The following is an 18,960-nucleotide window of genomic DNA, read 5'->3' on the forward strand; positions in this document are numbered from 1 at the left end:
CCTCTGAGGAAGAGATATTATATCTATCCTAACACATGCAGCCAGGAGGGATCTTGGGAATTTGCCTTTTCCTTCCCCTACCCTCAGACAGGCTTAGCTGGTGCTGTGTTGTTCAGCAGGGAGATCTGCTCTTCTAATCCTGAGAATCTTCCAATGAGCAGATGCCAACCCCACCATGGAGCATTTCTTCTAGAATCTGGCTCTTCTTTCCTAACACCTAACACCTAACCTAAATCTTTTGGAGAGATTTAAGCTCATTACTTCCACCTTAAGCCCAGGAGATGAGAAAAACAACTTCTCTTTTGCAGCAGTCACTAAAAGATGGGTGTAGGGAAGGAAATACTCTACCTGGACCCCTAAAATCCCAAAGATAATGAAGAAAGCACAGCAGATGAGAACAATATTCCCAATAGGCCTCAAGGAGGAGATCAAGGTTTCTACCACCAGCTTCAGACCCGGGGCTCTGCTGATGACTCTGGAAAAAATGGCAAAAACAATGAAGCTTTTAATTTTTATGCATGCCCTGTTATTAGATGGCTGTTTTTCCTCCCCTGCTTGGGCTCTCTTAAAGCTAACACGACCTTTCTCCAGCTGCAGAAGGACACAGAGCACTTCCTAACCCAACATGTGCAAATGGCTTCACAGCAGTACTGGAGAGGAAGTTTTGTCCTCTTTCTACATGTGTAAGTGCTCACCTGCCCTACTGGCTTGGGCCCCATGACAGTTTTTTAAAGTAATTTCAATTTGTTTCCTAATTAGTTCCTGAACTGACTCTTAGCTAACAGGAACTTGTGATCAACAGCTCCAGAGCCAAAGGGTCATCCCATTAAAAAGCAGCTTGCTTGCTCTGAGCATGGCCTGAAGCAGCTTTGGGGTATTATGGAGAACAAGTGGTTTTTTTTCCTGTATGAGTGCCTGGAGAACAGCTCTCCCATGGGCATGTGAAAAAAGGGTTTGCACACAGAAATACAACAAGTCCAAGCAAGCTTTCCTGGGCAGGTGTGTGTTTTGATTGAGGAACATCAAAGCTTTTTTTATGAAGGGGCCTGAAGAGCGGAGAAGGTCTGAGTCCTTGCAGGTAGCTTGGGCTTGCACAGCTAGTGGTACCTTCATGCTTGGCAGACTCAGAGTAAAGAAAAGAGCTGTATGCTGCAGGGACAAAGCATTTCAATAGGATCTTGTTTGACAGCAAATAATGTGGCAGTGTGAACTGCACCTCCAAAGTGTTAGGAACAGTCCCGGGAGTAATCCTAAAAGAGGCTGGGATAAACGAAGCCACAGTGAGGGGTGATGAATTCCTCTTTATTAATAGGATCTGGCCTAGTTACTCTCCAAAACCAGTTCCCTTTCCCCCTCTGACATTTACTTATGAATTGCCTATGCCCCAATTTCTGTTCCTAGTTTTGTGTGTTAGATGGATGCCCCAAGGTGCTGCCAGGCCAAGGCTTGTCCAGGGTGAGCCAGCGTGGCTCCTGGTGAGCCAGCGCTGCAAGGGAACCCTGATGCCACCAGCAGAACAGCACATGGGACCAAGAGGGGAGACAGAAACACTCCTAAATCTACTTGTCACTAGGTTATACAGAGCAGCAGGCAAAAAGCTCTTCTTCTCGTGGTCACAGGCTTAAACAAGATTGCCTCTTCCTATTACTCTCATAAGCAAGCAGCTTGTCATCAGAAAGCCTACAGGTCTCAGGAGGTGCCTGTCTTATTTCCCCTGAAATGTCATGAAAAAAATCTTGTGTTTCTTGCCAAGCAGGGTGGAAATTGAACAGGAGCTGTGAGCTGATAAGAATCCTCCAAGCATTAATACTCTTTGTTATAGCATAATCATAAACAAAATACAAATTCTCTTTATTCCTTTTCTCAAATACTGCAAGCAGTTCCTCTCTTCCTAGCTGAGAGTTAAATTGTTTGGCATTAATGTCAGAAATGCAGGCATGGGAGAGTAGGAATAGATGCTGGAGCTTCTCAAATTATTGCCAGCACCTGTTCAATTGTAAATTTTCTCCCAGCCAACATGACCCCTTTGCTCCTGAGCAACTGTGAGGTTGTGCAGCTTAACAAGGGACCAGACTGATTTGTAAAATGGTGATAAAAATGCAGAGTGGAGAAGGCATTCACTGCTCTAACTACTTGAATACAATAACACCTCTCACTCCAAGCTCCATCCATTCTTTTCCACACTGCTGAAGATGAACTAGGTCATAGCTAATTTCACTGTTTTCAAGCAGTTTCACTAGGTAAGAGCTCCCCAAAGCTGATTCTACCACTATGGTACTGTGTGTTTCAGCTTTTTTGTGTTACTAAGCAAGACCTGGGTGGATCATGTGCATGTTTTTAAAGTCCTTGCTCTCTGAACACAAAGCCAACTCAGCCACCCTGGTGGTGAATTTACCGGAGAGGTCTCAAGGTCCGCAGAAGTCTCAAAACACGGAGGACACCCAAGATCTTGGCTCCTCCTGCTGATGCCATGGAGACAATAATGTCAATGATAGATACAAACACCAAGACTCCATCCAGGACATTCCAGCTGCTCTGCAGATAGGTGTTCTCCCCAGAGAAAAAGCCAAGAGCTACTACCTACAGCCAGAAGGAAAGAGACATTTAAATCTTCACTCAGATCACAGCTATGTCATGTCCTGGTCTCTGCCAGGCCTCACTATGGGCCATGGAATGAAGGTGTAATTACCTTAACCATCATTTCAGCCACAAAGATAGCAGTGAAGATGTAATTAGAAACACTTAGGAATATCCTTTCCTGAAGAACACAGAGCAACAAAAAAGAGGCAAGTTATTTAAAGACAGTAGAAACCAAACATCTTTAATCTTGCAGGTTCTTGCCCTGATAAGACCAAGATCTGGATGCTGCACCAAGGAAGGAAATGGCTCAGGTACTCACTGTGCTGTGTGGGTCTATGTCTGGTCTTTCCAGTGCTATGGTGATGCAGTTGAGAAATATGAAGACCAGAACCACGTGATCAAACATTTTGTGGGCAATGACCTTCTGGCACATCACTCGGAACCTGGTGGGGAGAAGAATGTCTGTCAGATGTTTGGGTCAGGAAGAGACTCCCACACAAATGACAAGTCCTCACAAGTCTGCAGCATCTGTGTCACCAAGCATCAGCCCAGGTGGTGAGCAAGTCACCCCATGAGCTTCAGTAATTATTATCAATGCAATAAACACGAGCCAGTAACAACTCTTGTTAATGCTGGTTAAACCACCCTTCTTCCTAAGCAGGCATGGAATGAAGCAGACAAGAATTCTATCCCACACGGAACAGAAAAAAGTTACCCAAAAATCAGGAATTGGATTTTGAAAGCTCTCAGTGCTTCTGCATCAGAGAGGGATTTTTCTCAAGGGAAGGGCTAGCTAGAAGTGTAATAATCCATTATCACAAGCCCCTGGTGGGCTGGCATTTCTCACCGGTTCTGTGGGGAAAACAAGTAGAGGGACCAGTCCTCATGACTCTTGCACCACTGTGGTTTGTAGGGCTCCAGGAATTTACGAATCCGGTAGCAGTAACTCTGCAGAGAAAAGAAGAAACACCTTTTCTTCCTCTTTTATTTTCCTGCCTCTTCAACTTTCACAGTCCTTTTGTAAAAGGGGGCAGTACATGGCATTCACAGGAAGTCACCAACTTTTGGGACAGAGATGTGGCAGACATTGTCATGTTTGGCCAATAGAAGGAGGAGGAGAGGGGTGGAAGAAAGGGGCTGCTGTACAGTGAGATATGAACCAGACAAAGCCAGACTTTCCAGGCAGATATCATTTTGAGATGCAAAGTTGTGTCAAAACCAGAAAGGCCTGAAACAACCAAAAACTTGAATAGAGAACCTTCCTTCAAACTTTCAAGATGTTAAACAGCTCTTGTGAGCAGAGACATTGGTTGGCTGGTGTGTCTACAGCTCAGCTTTGGAGGCATCCAAGGCCAGGGGGACAATCTCAACCAGTTCAAGAACTGGACAAACGCATGCACAATCCCTTGCAGTTTTACATCATCAGAGACCACTATTAGGTAACAGCCCAACCCATTAGCTAAAAAGCCTCCCCACCCTTTAGGGAAGTGAGTGCCCATCCCTCAAATCTGGATTCATTTGCTCTACACCAGCCAATCAGCAGAAGCACATTTCAAAGTCTGTTTTTTTGGTATGGAAAAGCCACTTGAGCGCCCAATCTCCCCTTCAACTCACATCTTCCCCGTCATCCTCGTAGTCTGGGGCATCCTCCTTGTGGCCATCCACACGCAGGAAGAACTCACTGGGCACATGAACCATTTTGCCATTGCAGTCTTGGTACTCAGCAGGCAGGACAGCCATGGGGCTGACACTGAGCGAGTGACGCATGGGGGGCAGCTGGAGCAGCTCGGGCAGGTCCAGGGTGCTGCGGTACTCCAGGGACTCTGCCCGGTGGTGCGAGGAGGGTCTGCTCGTGCTGGATTTGGCATCATCAGAGTCATCATCTGTGCTGCCTTTCCCCTCCCCAGAGAGCAGGGACTCTCTTTCTCCTGACTGGCTCTTCTTCTTGAGGCTCGGGGCTCTGCCCAGGCTATTCCAGCTCGAGCGTCGGCTTCCCCAGTTGCTGCTGGTGCCCCAGTTGGCACAAGGGGAACTGCGGAGGCTGGACTGAGAGAGTGGAAAGACATTTGAGGGTTGGTTTGCAGGAGGAAGACAAAAGATTTGGCTTTTTACCATTTACCATCTATATTTTGCCCAGACTCCAAGACCCTTCTTGTTGCAAGTTAGGTCTTCCCCTTGCAGCTTTCCTCACTGCTCCCGTTTCACCATTCCAATGCCTTGTGACGGGAGCTGAGCTAAGCCCACACTGAAGGTCTCACTGAGCTACACCTGAAGCACAGCTCCCAGTGCTCTGTGCTGCCCCAGCAACATCAGCTGGGTGTAAAAACTGAACCAAGGACACTACTGCTTAAGTGGTATTTTTTCCTTTCCTCGTGTTAAGTGGTTTCAGGACACAACTTCCCGAGCTTCCAAGGGGCTCTGGCACTCAAGTCACCCAAGTGTCTGTTGGAAATCGTGCCCCTGTTTGCAGTACTTTCTCTTCAATTTGCTACACAAAGAGGTGGAACCAATGTTTTGCTTTGCAGCAAATTTCTGGCACTGATGGGTGTGTCAGAGCACTTTGGTTGGCAAGGAGTTGCCAGGATGAGAGTGCTTAAGGTCAGGGCAGAAAAACTACAAGGAAAACTCCTTTTGCCTCCATGGCTCCCTCCCAGCACAAAATGAGGCAAACTGCCTTCCCTCTCCTCCTCAGTGCTGCCCAGCTCTCTGACTGCTTCATCTCCCTTTGGCTGGTGGCACTGATGTGCTCTCAGAGAAAGGATTCAAACGATGAACAACCCTCCCCAGCAACTCACAATCCCACGAAACCCCAAGGCAAACAACAGTCATCTCTATTTTCTTTTGAAAAGCACTACCTTGACTAAGCAGCTTACCAAAGGGGATAGTGGCTGTCTCTGTGTGAAATGGCTTCACGGTCTGCTGCCTTGATTTGAACATGATATTGCAGTTACAGAGCAGAGGAATGGGACAGATAAGGAGCAGCAGAAATCCACTTTGTCTCTTAACTCTGCTCCCTGTTTTCACAGAGCTGCCCTCCCACTCCCCTGTTGCAGGCAAAATGCAGTCAGTTGCCAAAGCAGACAGCTCCAGCCAGATCCCTGCTCCAGGAGCTGTGTGTGGTGGCAATCAGTCAGCTCACCCCTGATTTCCTCTGCTTCCCCTCCAGTGGGGCTGCTTCTGCTGCAATTGGAGCAATTGGAGCTCAGCTGCTGTGTTGGTAGGGAAAATGCTTCATTTCCCTTGAAACAAGGTAGATTCTAAAACACTGCAGGGAGAAAGAGACCTCACCCTCAAAGGAACCCGTGACAGCTTCTCCAAGACACCATAAAATGGTCAGTGTAGCTGGCAGAAGATGCCTCCTTCTGCTCAGAGGGATTTGCTGGAATAAATGCATGAACTTGTCTCAGGTGGGGTGGCCTGGCATGGACAGGTAGGAAAACACTGAATCCCAGCACATCCCTGTCTCCACTTCCATATACTCACTGTCCTTGACTTATGTTGTCACTGTCCTGCCCCAGCACAGCACAGCCACTCATTTCTCCCTCTTGAATCTCCTCCTGCTTTTCCACATACTTCTCTCACCTCCATCCCCCTCCTTTTTATTTTCCAGCAATGCACCCATGCAAACACATGGACACATGCATGTATTTAGCAACTGCACTCCTTGCAGGCACTGGAGGGAGAGCCCTTAGCAAAAGGAACCTACCAAGGACTTCTGATCATAGTTCAAGGGGTCAATTGAAGCATTGCTTCCTCTCCTTGAGTCCACAAAAGTGTGCACGGAGTCCATGTGTGGGGAGCACTTTGGGGTGGGCATTGGTGTGGCAGCAGTGCGCATGATGATGGGGGGTGGCATGGTCCCCCTGCCCTCCAGGTGTCCATTTGGGGTGACAGCAAGTGAGTACATCTTCATCTCTGGAGAGGAGGGGAGAAAGAATACAAAGTGAGTACTTAGCTAGAGGAATCACTCTTCAAAACAGACCTTGCTCCTTGGGTCTTCTAGGATTTCTGCCACATGGAGATGGAATGTAGGTAATAAGATCACCCCTACCATGCTGAAAGGCATAAGACAAATGTCACACCCTTTAAAGAGGCCTTCAGCCCTGCCTGGCCCATTGCCCTCCAGAGAAGAGTCTTTTGCTCACTCTTCCCTGGGATTTAGAGAGTGGAACTACAGTTTGGGGGGACTGGGAGAGAATTTCTAGTAAAAGGAATGGAGGACTGGCTAAATCCACCCTAGGAAGTTAACCTCTTCTCCTTGTCAGACAGTCTTTCACAGAGATTTTTATGCAGTTCTGATGAGCTCAGGTTCTCATGGGGAGCACTAAGCAAACATTGTCTTCAGTTATCTGTTCAGGGGACAGAAAATGCAAGTTTCTTTTTACAAATCCACCCATCTTGAATCGTAAACCATCTTGTAACAAAAATCTAATGGCACATCTCTGTGGTAACTGCAGAAAGAACCTGTTTTAGCTGTATGGCAACTACAGACTGCAAAAACTGTATTTACACTGAAGACAAACCAGACAAAACACCTCCAGCCCTATGGAGTGCTGTAATGCTCAAACCAAAAGCCTAATTTCAAACACAAAACTAAAGTTGAGCTGGCTCCCATTTCACTGGGCTCAGCAGTTTAATAACTGCAGAATCAGTCTTAAGGAGAGGGAAGGATGGAAGCATCTGTGACCAGCAGGAGAGAAGTACAAGTCTGCAGTGAGAAATCCAAGTGAGTGCATTGCCCAGGCTTCTTTCCTTCCACTGGCTGCTTTGGTAATGAAGCCTGCTTCCCCTGCATCATCCCTTTAGACATTGGCTTCTGCACAAAAAACCTGATCTGCACCACAGAAGCCCCTGGAAACACTGCCATTTGCTTTGGGGGATGGAAGATCCAGCTCAAAATTTGCTAATGTGCAATAAATATTCCTCTTGCCAGTCTGTTTACAGACCAAAGGCATTGTGATAGAACTGTTAATGTCCTTATGCTGTTCAGTCACCACTGGGCATTTATGAGGCTTATGGAGACACAGAATTACTCATGGACTTTGACTGATGGCAAGTTCAGTCCTGCCTTCTATTCCTGTATCACCTGAGAAAAGGTGACAATATTTATTTCCCAAGGAAGTCTTTTATGATTTGAAGTTGCTCAAGGAACAGCTCATACAAAACTGATACCTAGCTGGTGCTGGGGGTTCCTTGCCAAATATTTGCAGTGGACATTCATTTGACCACTTAGGGTTTGAAATCTGTTGCTTCATCTGCTGACTGAGCAGCTCCATCACCTCACTGGGATCCAACTCTGACACAGCTTCCTCAATAAATTATTCCTGCCCTTTCCTCAGCTGAATTCCATCTGCTCACCACAATCAATGAAACCAATTTTGGATTAGAAGCATTTAAAGTCAACCTGGAACAGGAGCCCAAGCTGAGGATCAAAGTACAGAGGAACTAAGCTGGTTCTTGTTTCCCATCATGCTAATCACTCTGTTCAAATCTGCAATCCTTTCCTGTCCCCATCTGGTTGCAAACTCTACAGAGTGAAAGCTGTCACCTACTACTCTGTGTTTATGGGACACTAGTACAATGTGGCCTTACCTCTAATCAACTGCCAGGCCCTCCTGTAACACAACTGAACAGCAACATTTCCATCAATCAAACCTCACCTAAATGCCTTTGTGTGAGAAACCAAAAAGAACAGATGAGAACATGACTGATTTGAAAAGCTGCTGAGAAGTAGTGTGGGATTATTGTTGTCAGCAAACCATCCTGTGGTAATGATACAGAAGAAACAATCAGACGTATCTAAATACTCTGGTACAGTTTGTATCAGAAAAACACCTACTCAAAGGAAACACTTATTTAGCTTTCCCAACACTTTTTGCATAGCTGCCCTATTAACAGAGCTATCAGATTAATTGCCAAACAAAATGGAATCTTCTACTTTACCCCATAAGTTTCTAGGAAAAGATGACTGTGGAAGCAGGGTTGTACCTCTCCCATTACCAGGAAAACGCAGAGGCAAATTCCTACCTGTTGCTCGGAGGTCCTTTAGCTTCTCAAAATCATCATCAAAGTTGGCAGATGTCTTGTCCTCATCTGTGTCTGACCTATTGGCATCACCCTGCAGAGAGAAGAGGCATAATTAACAGATCCAATTTGTTTGAATTTTAGCACAAAGGCATCTCAGATATAGCTCAGCTCCCCATGAGTAAGTTAAGTGTGGCCCCAAGACCCAGGAGGGCAGAATGCCAAATTCCCTTTGCTGTTGCTCTGGGGAATGACCCTGAGTAAATCCCTTTTGGACAGAAAGGATGATGTTGTGATTGTGGCTTCTGGTCCTGCAACATCATGTAACCAGAGGAGTGACTAAGAAAAACTGGCATTGTGGGGTTCCATATTTGCACTCTCCATGATCCCAGCTGAAGCACTCAGGTTTTAATGTCAAAGGATGCCAAAGGTTTTTTCTTCTTTACTTGACAGCACTGTAAATTTGACTTAGATCTGAAACCCCAGTGCTCTGATTTCTTTTGTTCATGCTGGCTGGTGATCAAGATTCTATTGGGAAATCTCCTGGCAACACTGAAGCTGAGACAGAAGGGAATGAGGCCAGCTTGCCTGGCAGCACAGCATCACCTCAGGACAAAGAACAGCCAACCACCCCCAGACTGGCTTTTCCTCCTGGAAGTCCAGTAATTTTTCTCTTTTTATACATACCTGTCTCTGCTACCACAAACCACCAGCCTGAAGAATGAACAAACCTGAGACAAAAGAGCTATTGCCTGGTTCTCCTCTCCCAGGGGAGGTCTGAAGAGAGGAGAGATCCCAGCAGGCTGTCAGTATGAGTCTGGCTTGATCCATCAAGATCAAGCAGCAAAGCTGTACAAATTGGTAGCAAATGGCTGGTTTAAAGCAGCTGATCCTCAAAAAAGGAGCACAGTTCCTCAACTGATGCCTGAACAAATCACCACAGTTTCCAGAGACATGGTGCTGAAGTGGCAGCAAACTTAATTTCATCTGTGATGTATTGCTAAGTGGTGCAGCCAAACAGGCAGAATGACTGAAAGGCTTAGGCTCCCATATCCATCTCCTCTGCTTTGGAGCAGGAGCACAGGAGATGAAAGATTTGCATAATTTTGGAAATTTGTCTCTCTTCCAAGAGCAGCTCTGGGGTAGATTTCAAAATGACATGAGAACAATGTAAGCACAAATAGGCAATTATGGGCCTCTTTGAAGTCTGGCTGCTTGTTGCCCTAGGCACAAATGTATTAAAAATGGTCTTGTGGCCATTTAAGGCTCTTCTCTTCCAGGGATGCTCCTCCCAAACTTGCTCCACAGCCAGACCAGAGCCCGAGATCAAACTCGTGTAGTGTGATTCACAACACAATTTTTAGTGTCCTGGCTGAAATGCTGCTGATGGTTCAGAGTTCAGAGCACCCTGAATGTCCACCCTCTTAGCTGCACAGGTCTCCCAGGAGTCACTCTCCATCTAAGTGAAAGAAACACCTGAGCCAGAGGAGGAGGAGTACACCTCAGCATCTGCTATAACTCCTAAGAGCACCACCCTTCAAAAGTCAGAGGTCAAACCAAGAATTTCTGCCAGTTTCCCAACATACCAAGAGACCCAGGGATGAACCCAGCTTCACTGACTCTTCTTCCTGGAAGTTGTTCAAGGAGACTGAAAACATTTTTGCTCTACAACCAGAGCCAAGTTATGCATTTATAAATATAAGACTTGAATCAAGCCCTTGTAGCTGAGATACAGCCCTGGGAAGGCTTTTCTGTGACAGAGCTGATACCTCACTGTGAGACAACTGACAAGCCCATAGGCTGAACATCAGGATTTATAATGAATGGAAGTGGAGAGCAAAATGTGTCCTGCAAATGTCATGCCTGTGGTTGATGGCCTTTTTCTGAAGCAGCACTGAGTGAATAATACAAGCTTTGAAAACTGCTCCTCACACACATTTAAATCATGGGCTGTAGCAGCTCCAAAAAGTGCCAGGAAGCCTGAGCAAAACCACCACAGCCACTTGGCCAGGTCTGCAATCGTGCACTCAGAGTATTGCATGGGGCTGCTCATTTCTGGCTACATCCTAGCAGGTGATTCAGCCTCCAAGAGGGCAAGTAAGGGACAGGAGTTGTGCTGTACAAAGGTACCTGTGAGATGCCAGGCTGCCAAGAGGATAAAACTTTCTTTTACCTTAAAAGAATCAGGAACAAAGGATGCAAACTGAGTTTCCTGTACCTAAATGCAAGGCTGCTTGAGCAGGAGCAGTTTCCAGCCACTTGAGTGACACATGCTGGTTATTGTCCCTTTGGGTTTCCCTGCCATGATTTTTCCACCCAGCTTTGCTGGTTGGTGGAATCTGAGGATATCTGACGGGTCCAGCCATGGAACAGTCCCCACTGTGAGCTACCAAATGTCCCACTGCAGTGATTGCTTCTGCATTCAGTTCAGGAAAATCTATGACCTTAGCACAAACTTCACTCTGCTGTGGCCTGGGTAATGTTCTAGCAGAACTCTGGAAATTCCTTTGCCTTGGTCTTAGGTTAATGGCTCACGTGTACACCTCTATCTGCAACAGGAACATGGCCAAGCTGTTACAGCATCCAGAGCAAAGCCAGGAGGTGCTGAGATTGGGGACCTTGAGAAAGCTACAGGAATTTGGAAATAAACAGTGTCACCATGAGCTCTAATCACTACCATATGGAGTACAGGCTTGCTCTTGGAAAAGGACCTTCTTCTTGGTCAGCTGTGCTGAAACTCCAGGGCACAGGCCCCACTGTACAATCAAGATGCCTCCTAATGAAGTGCAGAATCATTAATTTTGAAAGCAATGAGCTGGACTACTTGTGCCTTCTTTGGGTGTGCAGGTGACACCATCCTCAGTGTCTCTGAAACAGCCTTGAATGCTGTAGGTCAGGGTTGCTTTTCTCCATATTGGGACCTGGCTCCTGTTGTTCCAATTAATTTTTCTCTGCTAGTGCTGTGAGGAAGCTGGAAGGGATGTTTTAATAATGAATCTATGCAGACATCCTTGAAAGACATAAATGTGGCTGTGCTGGTTTGAGAGAAGAGAATTTTTGGTCCATGAATATTTCAATTACATTCCACAGTCAGCTAAGGTTCATGTAAGTGTGATCTAAACACAGCAAATGAGAGCATGGTTCCATTTCTGGGGGAAAAACAAAAAGTGTAAAAAAATCCTATAAAAATAATATCTTTCTCCTCTTTCCCTTGGGAACTAAGGCAGTGAAAACTGAGGTCATGTTCTCATTTTCCTTCTGAGTCTGTGTGTCTATGAAGTCAGCCCAGCACTAAGCAGACTTTCCCTTCTTGATGGTTGCAGAAGTAAGACAGTAATAATTCCAAAATCCAAAAGCACAATATAAGCCCTTTCAATGCCACTATTCTTAGTTTAAACTGGGACTGGATGATTTTTTTTCTTTTGGTGAGTCTCAAGAACATTTCCATTTACATTAGGACTTTGAAAAAAAGTCATTTTTTTCCCCTAGATATTTTTTCTAATGTGTGTGTGCACATGTTGTTCTGTTTACAATGGGAACAGATCACCTGCACTGAAAATCACCCCAAATGGACCTGCTGTGACCTGAAAGGAAGATGGGGAAGAGGAGGACAGGGCAGGGGATGGTTGGCTTCATTTTCTCAGGATGCTGCAAGCAGATCTGGAGTGGATTTGCCGGTGGGCAGGAGAACTTCAGAGGCTGCAGGAGCCCCCAGTCACACCAGTACCACTTACACCAGTGTGTCCTGCTGCTCTGGATCATGTGGCACAGGACTGCCTGCACAGCTGCTAAGGTTCCTGCCTAGTTCAGATCAGGACACAACACTTTTGACTGAGAAAAAAAAAGAATTTCTCTAATCCCTTCCATGTGAGATGCCTGCAGTTTACCAAAAAACATCCCTGGTCAGTGACCTAATACAGACATAGGTAAAAATCTCTTTAGCATTTTTATGTCCTAAATCATCTTAAGTATCTTAAAACCTAATGTTTGTAACCTTCTAGCACAGCTTTAGAACAGCTGTGCCGCCAGCCTCAAATAAGGGACAAAGTCACAAGCATGGCCAGATATTGAAGGCCTGAGGCCTCCCGTAAGGAAACCCAAAACCAGCACATACTGGAGAGTTGGTGAGTGACATTAATTCTAAATTATTTCCTCTAGCTCATACAACAATTCCTGCAGCTGATCAACCAAAGCTTTGGTCTGCCAAGTCCCCTGCCAAGCCCGGGGGGCCTCATTTGCAAACATAAGACTCACAAGAGCTTCCAGTGTCCAACCCAGCTCATCTATAGCCCCTAAGTCTCAAGGCAGGGCTGTCAGCATGGCTAAGGTGAGTACTGGCATGGATTCATGTCTACACTCTTGCTTTCATGTGCTCCTCTGTCTTCTCCCTCCTCTGCTCATATCTCTTACCTCTGCCTGGAAGCCTTCGACCAGAATGGCAACAAGAAGGTTGAAGAGCACATAATTGCCAAAAGTCATCAGAGCCACAAAGTAGAGTGCTGCCCATGAGGATGTAGATGCCATCCCATTGTACAGGACCACGTTCCAGTCCTCTTGAGTGAGGATCTGCAGAGAGGAAAAGGGGAAGATTCTATAAATGCTCCAAATCCTCACACGCACAGCACCTGCATTCAAATACTGACTCATCCATTTCTTCCTCTCCTTTTGACCTTTTCTAAGCATAATCATTAGCAGGTCTCAGGAGATGAGACAGGAAAACATTCTTTTATTTAGCTCTTTGCATGTGAGAGGTTTCTCCTGGCCAAATCTCCCCTCTGTATGATATTAAATACATAGGAATATTTGGCACACCACTGCCCACAGAGCTGACTAATTCAGATCCTAAATCTGGTAACCTGGAGGAGGTACCAGTCCCATTATTTGGTGGGGTTATTCTCTCCTCAGATAACCATGAGGACAGACCTGAGGCCAGAGCTGTTGTCTCCTTTGGCACTGCTCTGTGTGAGGCACCTGGAGCTGAAGGATGATAAATGATGAGATAAATTACATTGGGCTGCTCAAGAAAAATGTGAACCTGTGGGACTGCTGCTGATTTGTCCTTGCTCCTTTGTAAGAAGGAAAACTTGGCAAGGAGTTACATTTTTCACAGTGAAGACTCTGGACTGGTTTCTACTTTGAATGATACTGTGGTGAACACCTACTCTGCAATTAGAAACTGAACTGAACATTGTCTACATTGGGCTCCACTTGGGCTTTAAAGTCTGAGCTTCTAAACAGAAAGGACAAATCTTTCTAGTTAGAATGTCCTGGAAATAGCAGTTTATTGCTACACTGTGGAATACTCTGGTAATTTCAAGCAGGTAACTGATCTGTCTGCAGAGACAAAACAACTTTATATAAAAAGATCTGCCCAGCACATTGGGCCAGCAACTCCAGCTCTGATTTGTGACAGTATTTCTCACTCCCAGTTAAATAAAACTGTTTGCAAAGTGCATTTTTGGGGCAGAGAAGGCATGCAAGGAGACAGATCTACAGAACAAGAGCAGACTGGGCAGTAGACTCTGAGTCCTGATCCTACCAACAATACAAATGGAAATTAAGGGTAAATTTCCAGGGCTTCTTAGACTTTACTTTTACTACCAGCAGATATGCACTGTAGACTGCTTCTCCATTAGGGCTTACTGAGACCAGTTAAATCAGAAATCAGAAATACAATCACTTTGCCCTAATAAGTCTATAGAAACATTTCGGTCCAAATTTGACACCTACTAGAATAGCTTTGTTGTTTTTTGATTTTTTTAACAGCAAAATAACTTGTCCAGGTGGTCTACATTAAAACTTCCCAGAGGATCCAGAGCTTACCTGAAATACAGTCACAATGGCCCAAAGTAAAGAATCAAAATTCTTCCTGTCTGGAACTGTGTCTCCTGTATCAGTTTTCAGGCTGAACTTGCACCCAAAAAGATGCATGCCAAGAATGCTGGAGTGGGGGAAAAGGGAGATGGAAGAAACAAATTATTGTGTGAAATCTGGGTGCAGGGAGGCTCCCAGAGATTTTTGGGACATTTTTTCTTCCCAGTGTTAGATCACTGACATGATCACTGATCAGACTCTGCCATTTGGTTCTTCTGTGTCACATTATCATGACAGCCCTTCATACTGAAGTCAAGTTAAGGATTCTGAAGTCAAATTAAGGATTTTTTTGTCTAGAAAATGACACACTGTATTGCCAACTGCCTAATCCAACAGGTTTCCAAGAACAGGATCCTCAGGAGCATTACAGGGTCAAACAGACAGAAGTCTTAAGAGTCTGTGAAGCCTCTGTCTCAAATACAACACTGGTGGAGTCCAGTTAGCCACAGCTTCCTGAGACACGGCTAAATGAGCCTTCCAGGAACTCCAGAGCAACTGTTGCCTGTTTGTATACTTCATTCATCTACAGAATTACAGGTACTGCATGAAAAACTAGACAGAAAAGATGTAAACAGTCTGCTGAGTGTCTGCTTGTCAGTCTATTGAGAGCACTTCTATCACGCAGGCAGCCTGGCAACTGCAGCCTATTGTTACTCCAATCTGCATATTACTTAAGCAAGCTGAACCACGAATCAAAGAACAGCTGCAATGTCTGGTACCTGAAGATAAAGATGAAGAGCATGAGCAACATGCAGAAGGTGGCTACATTGTCCATGGTCTTCATCAGGACCACCAGCTGGCGACGGAGGGCGGGCATGAAACGCACCAACTTCAGCACCCGGAGCAGCCGAAAGGTTCGTAGCACTGAGAGGCCTCCATCTGACTGGCCAATGATCTCCCAGACACTGCAGGAACACAAGAAGATGAACTATAAGAGCAGTAGTGCACTGAGAAAGCCCTGAGCAGGCTGGTTTCTTACAGGACATCCCATCACTTAAGCCCTAAAGGGGTTTATATGCCTGCTGCTTTTTTGCGTCTGCAAAACCCCTTCACTTCCCAGCTCTGCAGACACACGAACAACCCACGAGCTGGTTTCCTGATTCTTTATTTCCCCTGCTTTTTTCTTGACAACACAGCATGTCCCCTGCTAGTCTGCACGAGTAGAATCCATCACAAGCCCAGCCACAAAGTGTGGATTGCAGTTTTGTACATACAAAATGGACATTTGGATTCACATCTGTTGGGATGGGTTGCTCTGATCAGGCTGCAGATTGGGTTTGTTCTGGGTTCTGGTGCTCCTCACTTCTCTGCATCGAAGGGATGGGCCAACTGAAGCACTATCCTGGTTTACACCTTTTATGTCTGCCTTGACTTCTCTGCCCCACATTAATGACTGAGGAGTAAAGAGCACTGCTAGAAAGCCTCCCAGCACAGAGAGTGCTGCACAAGCTTCTCACACACATGCTGTGACATCCCCAGTTTAGGCTGGGATAGTGTCCCCTGGCAGAGGACAGAACAGTGTCCTCACTGACCTCCTGCTTGTCCTTTTTTGGGCATATTTATATTTATTTTCAGGAGAAGAAGAGAGCACTGCTGGGATATGGACACTCACAGTACTCCTGTCTAGGACCAGCACTTCAGTGGAAAGCTGACCACAGTGCTGGCTGTGTGGCATAAATAGATTTTGTTTTCCATTTGCCAGGTCCATTTATTTTGGATGGCACTAATGACAGGAACCTAAAAGGCCAACAGAATTAGAGCCCATCATGGGCAGCAAGCCCTGGATCAGCACACACCAATCCCACTCCCCAAGGGGTCAGAGCCCTCAGCAGAAAAACTACAGAGGAGAAAGAACAGGCAGTGACCTGATGACAACTATGATCCCATCAAAGATGTTGTATGGGTTCTTGATGTAGCCAAAGAGGCCAAAAGCAAGGAGTTTCAGGAGCATCTCCAGGGCAAACATGCTTGTGAAGACGATGTTACTGATCTCCAAGGCGTTGGTCAGCTCATCTGGCTACAGGGCAGAAAAACAACAAGGTCAGCACAGAGGAAAGGGCTGAAGTGTGGGGTGTTTCTCCTGCTCTGGGATTTGTACAAATGCTGCATTAAAGTTACAGCTTCCCGTGCTCCTGAGAGGCTGATAAGTGTCTGAAGGGAAGGGAAGAGCAGGCAAGCCTCATGGACAGCCCTGGTGAGTCTTACTGGCAACACAGAATCCCAGCCCAGTTTTGGAGCAGTTGCAGAAAACCAGAGCTTAGTAGGCAAGTCTGCCAAATTCCAACTATGCAAAGGAGAGGGCTGGCTTAGTGTTGCAAGATACAGAATTACACAGGTGAATGGCTAGCATGGTGTGTGGGGCTTCTATTTGGACTTACCTCAGCCAGGCTGTTTTTATTGCAGAAACCCCAGCAGAGCTTTATAAATTCTGCCAAATCCAAAGCAGGACCACAGCCAACACAGCATAGCCCTACTCACATTAAAACAAAGCACTATTCTCACAGATATCTCAGGAGAATTAGGAGCATAAAAACTACTGAAAGTCAGTAGGTCAACAGTTTCATCTCCCTTGAGAAACTGTCCCCCAGCAAAGCCATAGTGATTTTTCCTTATGAAGTCAGAAACTCAGCAGACTTTGTTAAAATGACAGCAGCACAGTGCTGAATGTCAGGACTCCCTCCAGCATCAGTGTGTGTTTCTCTGAGTGTTTCATTCTTCACTCAGCTTAAAACCAAGAACCAATTTTTTTTTCCCTTCCCCTCCTCTATTCACCAGCACCAAATTACCTTGGGCCACAACCTGGCTTTTCACATCCAGCCTCAGATGTTCCTGGGAAGCACAGCAACCTCTTCCCCAGCACCCAGGCTCCAAAACATGGCACAGCAGGGACAAACGCCAAAGATAGGGATGGGGTTTGCTCATTGACTGCTCATCCCCCAAGCAGCACCAGGCTCTGCAATTTCTAATGCTCAAGGAATTTTCCTTCACAAAAGCAAATGAGCCTTTTCCCTTTCCTCAGTGTAATAACACTGTCTAGAAAAAGGTATTATTTTCATATCTGACTCATCTCTTGACTGATAACAGCTTCCTTCATTCCCCATCCATCATTAGACACTACACAAAGTTGGCAGTTTCTTGGGGATGTTGTTGCAGTATTTGAGACTCCAAGACCATTGGAATCCTGTGCCACATCCACCTTTAACTCCCCCCTCTCCAAACTCAACCCTTGGCAGTTGAAGGAGAGGGTGAAAGAGTTAACTGGAGATGCAGGGAGAGCCCACACACAGAGGCAGTGACAGTCTGGGGGCTGCTAATGAACCATCGTTCATAAGCTCAATTACTTCATGCCACAGACTCTCTTTTGCTCCACCATTTATCCGGGAGGAAGAGCACTAAGAGCTCCAATCCTCATGATTGTAATCCACAGATGCTAATTACTAAGGGAAGGAGGACTGTGTCATTTTGCAGCTGTAGCAAGAGGTGGCCCAGATGGCTGCTCAGTGCCCAGCAGGACCACCAGGCTGTCCTCTGCTGAGTCCCTCCTCAACACCAACCACTGCCTGCCCATGCCATTCCCCACCCCAGTGATGCCAAAACAACCTGGACAGAGGGCTTCTCCTTGCCATGAAAGCACAGCTGAAGAAAAGGGCTGCTCTAGGATGGCATCCAACCAACCCCCCAGCAGAGGCTGAGCCTGAAACAGCCCCGTGTGCTCCCAGGTGCCTGTCCTGCTGGAAGCCCCAGAGGTGACACTGTGCTCAGAGGGTCCTCCAGCTCTGGGTGAGGAGCAGCCTGTGGGTGGCATAGTTGGTCTCCTCTTGGCTGGGGTTATGCAAGGGTGTTCTGGACAAGAAGCAAGATAACTTGCTAAATTCTTCTGTCCCTCCAGGCAGCAGACTGAGGGCTCTTCAGGACAGGATAGTTCATTAGGATGGTGAGGCTGAGAAATTAATGCAAATCATCAGCAAAGAAGCTGCAGCTCGGGCAGCTTTGAAGGGACAGGGTTGTTGCTGTGGCACTTGGGGAACACAGAACTTGCCCACTGTGACCTGCAGAACCTTGCAGTCAAAGTCAAACTGAGCTCCAAGTTCACCAAGTTCACCTTGCTGCTGCCAGATGTGTTGCTCTGAGTCTCAATTTTATCATGGAAATTGGGATAGCTGGGGAGCATTTTTAAATCTCTAATCCTGGAGTTACACAACTATGACAAGAAAATCTCAGGATTCATTACCAAAAAAGCCAGTGTCCAACCTGAAAAGCTTAAGGTAGACAAGCTTAAAAACACCCTCAGGCAAATTAAAAGAAATTGCAGGTTGTCATCCTCTAAAATCCTGTATTTTCTAAGCCAAGAAAAAAAATCCTATATTTAAAAAACTTGTATTTTCTACTCCTATGTTTTCTAACCCCAGCATTTCTCTGTGGCCTGTTGAACACACGGCACTGCAGCCATGGGCCAGCATCGTTGCTTGAATTGATTGCCCT

At 46.1% G+C, this 18,960-nt stretch overlaps 1 protein-coding gene across 1 annotated transcript in view; it reads right to left on the reverse strand.

Moving 5' to 3' along the window:
• CACNA1H (calcium voltage-gated channel subunit alpha1 H) overlaps positions 1–18,960 on the reverse strand; it is a 208,143-nt gene that overhangs the window by 30,545 nt on the left and 158,638 nt on the right. The window contains exons 11-22 of the mRNA XM_030459930.1: positions 16,344–16,495; positions 15,198–15,383; positions 14,428–14,545; positions 13,015–13,170; positions 8,608–8,698; positions 6,287–6,495; positions 4,195–4,626; positions 3,428–3,528; positions 2,900–3,023; positions 2,690–2,758; positions 2,396–2,580; positions 349–475 (exon numbers count right to left, since the gene is read on the reverse strand). Coding sequence (XP_030315790.1) covers positions 349–475; positions 2,396–2,580; positions 2,690–2,758; positions 2,900–3,023; positions 3,428–3,528; positions 4,195–4,626; positions 6,287–6,495; positions 8,608–8,698; positions 13,015–13,170; positions 14,428–14,545; positions 15,198–15,383; positions 16,344–16,495 — 1,950 coding nt within the window. The remainder of the gene's footprint in view (positions 1–348; positions 476–2,395; positions 2,581–2,689; positions 2,759–2,899; positions 3,024–3,427; positions 3,529–4,194; positions 4,627–6,286; positions 6,496–8,607; positions 8,699–13,014; positions 13,171–14,427; positions 14,546–15,197; positions 15,384–16,343; positions 16,496–18,960) is intronic.

The sequence above is a fragment of the Calypte anna genome, chromosome 14 (genome assembly GCF_003957555.1).
Source record: "Calypte anna isolate BGI_N300 chromosome 14, bCalAnn1_v1.p, whole genome shotgun sequence".
Classification (NCBI taxonomy): Eukaryota; Metazoa; Chordata; class Aves; order Apodiformes; family Trochilidae; genus Calypte; species Calypte anna.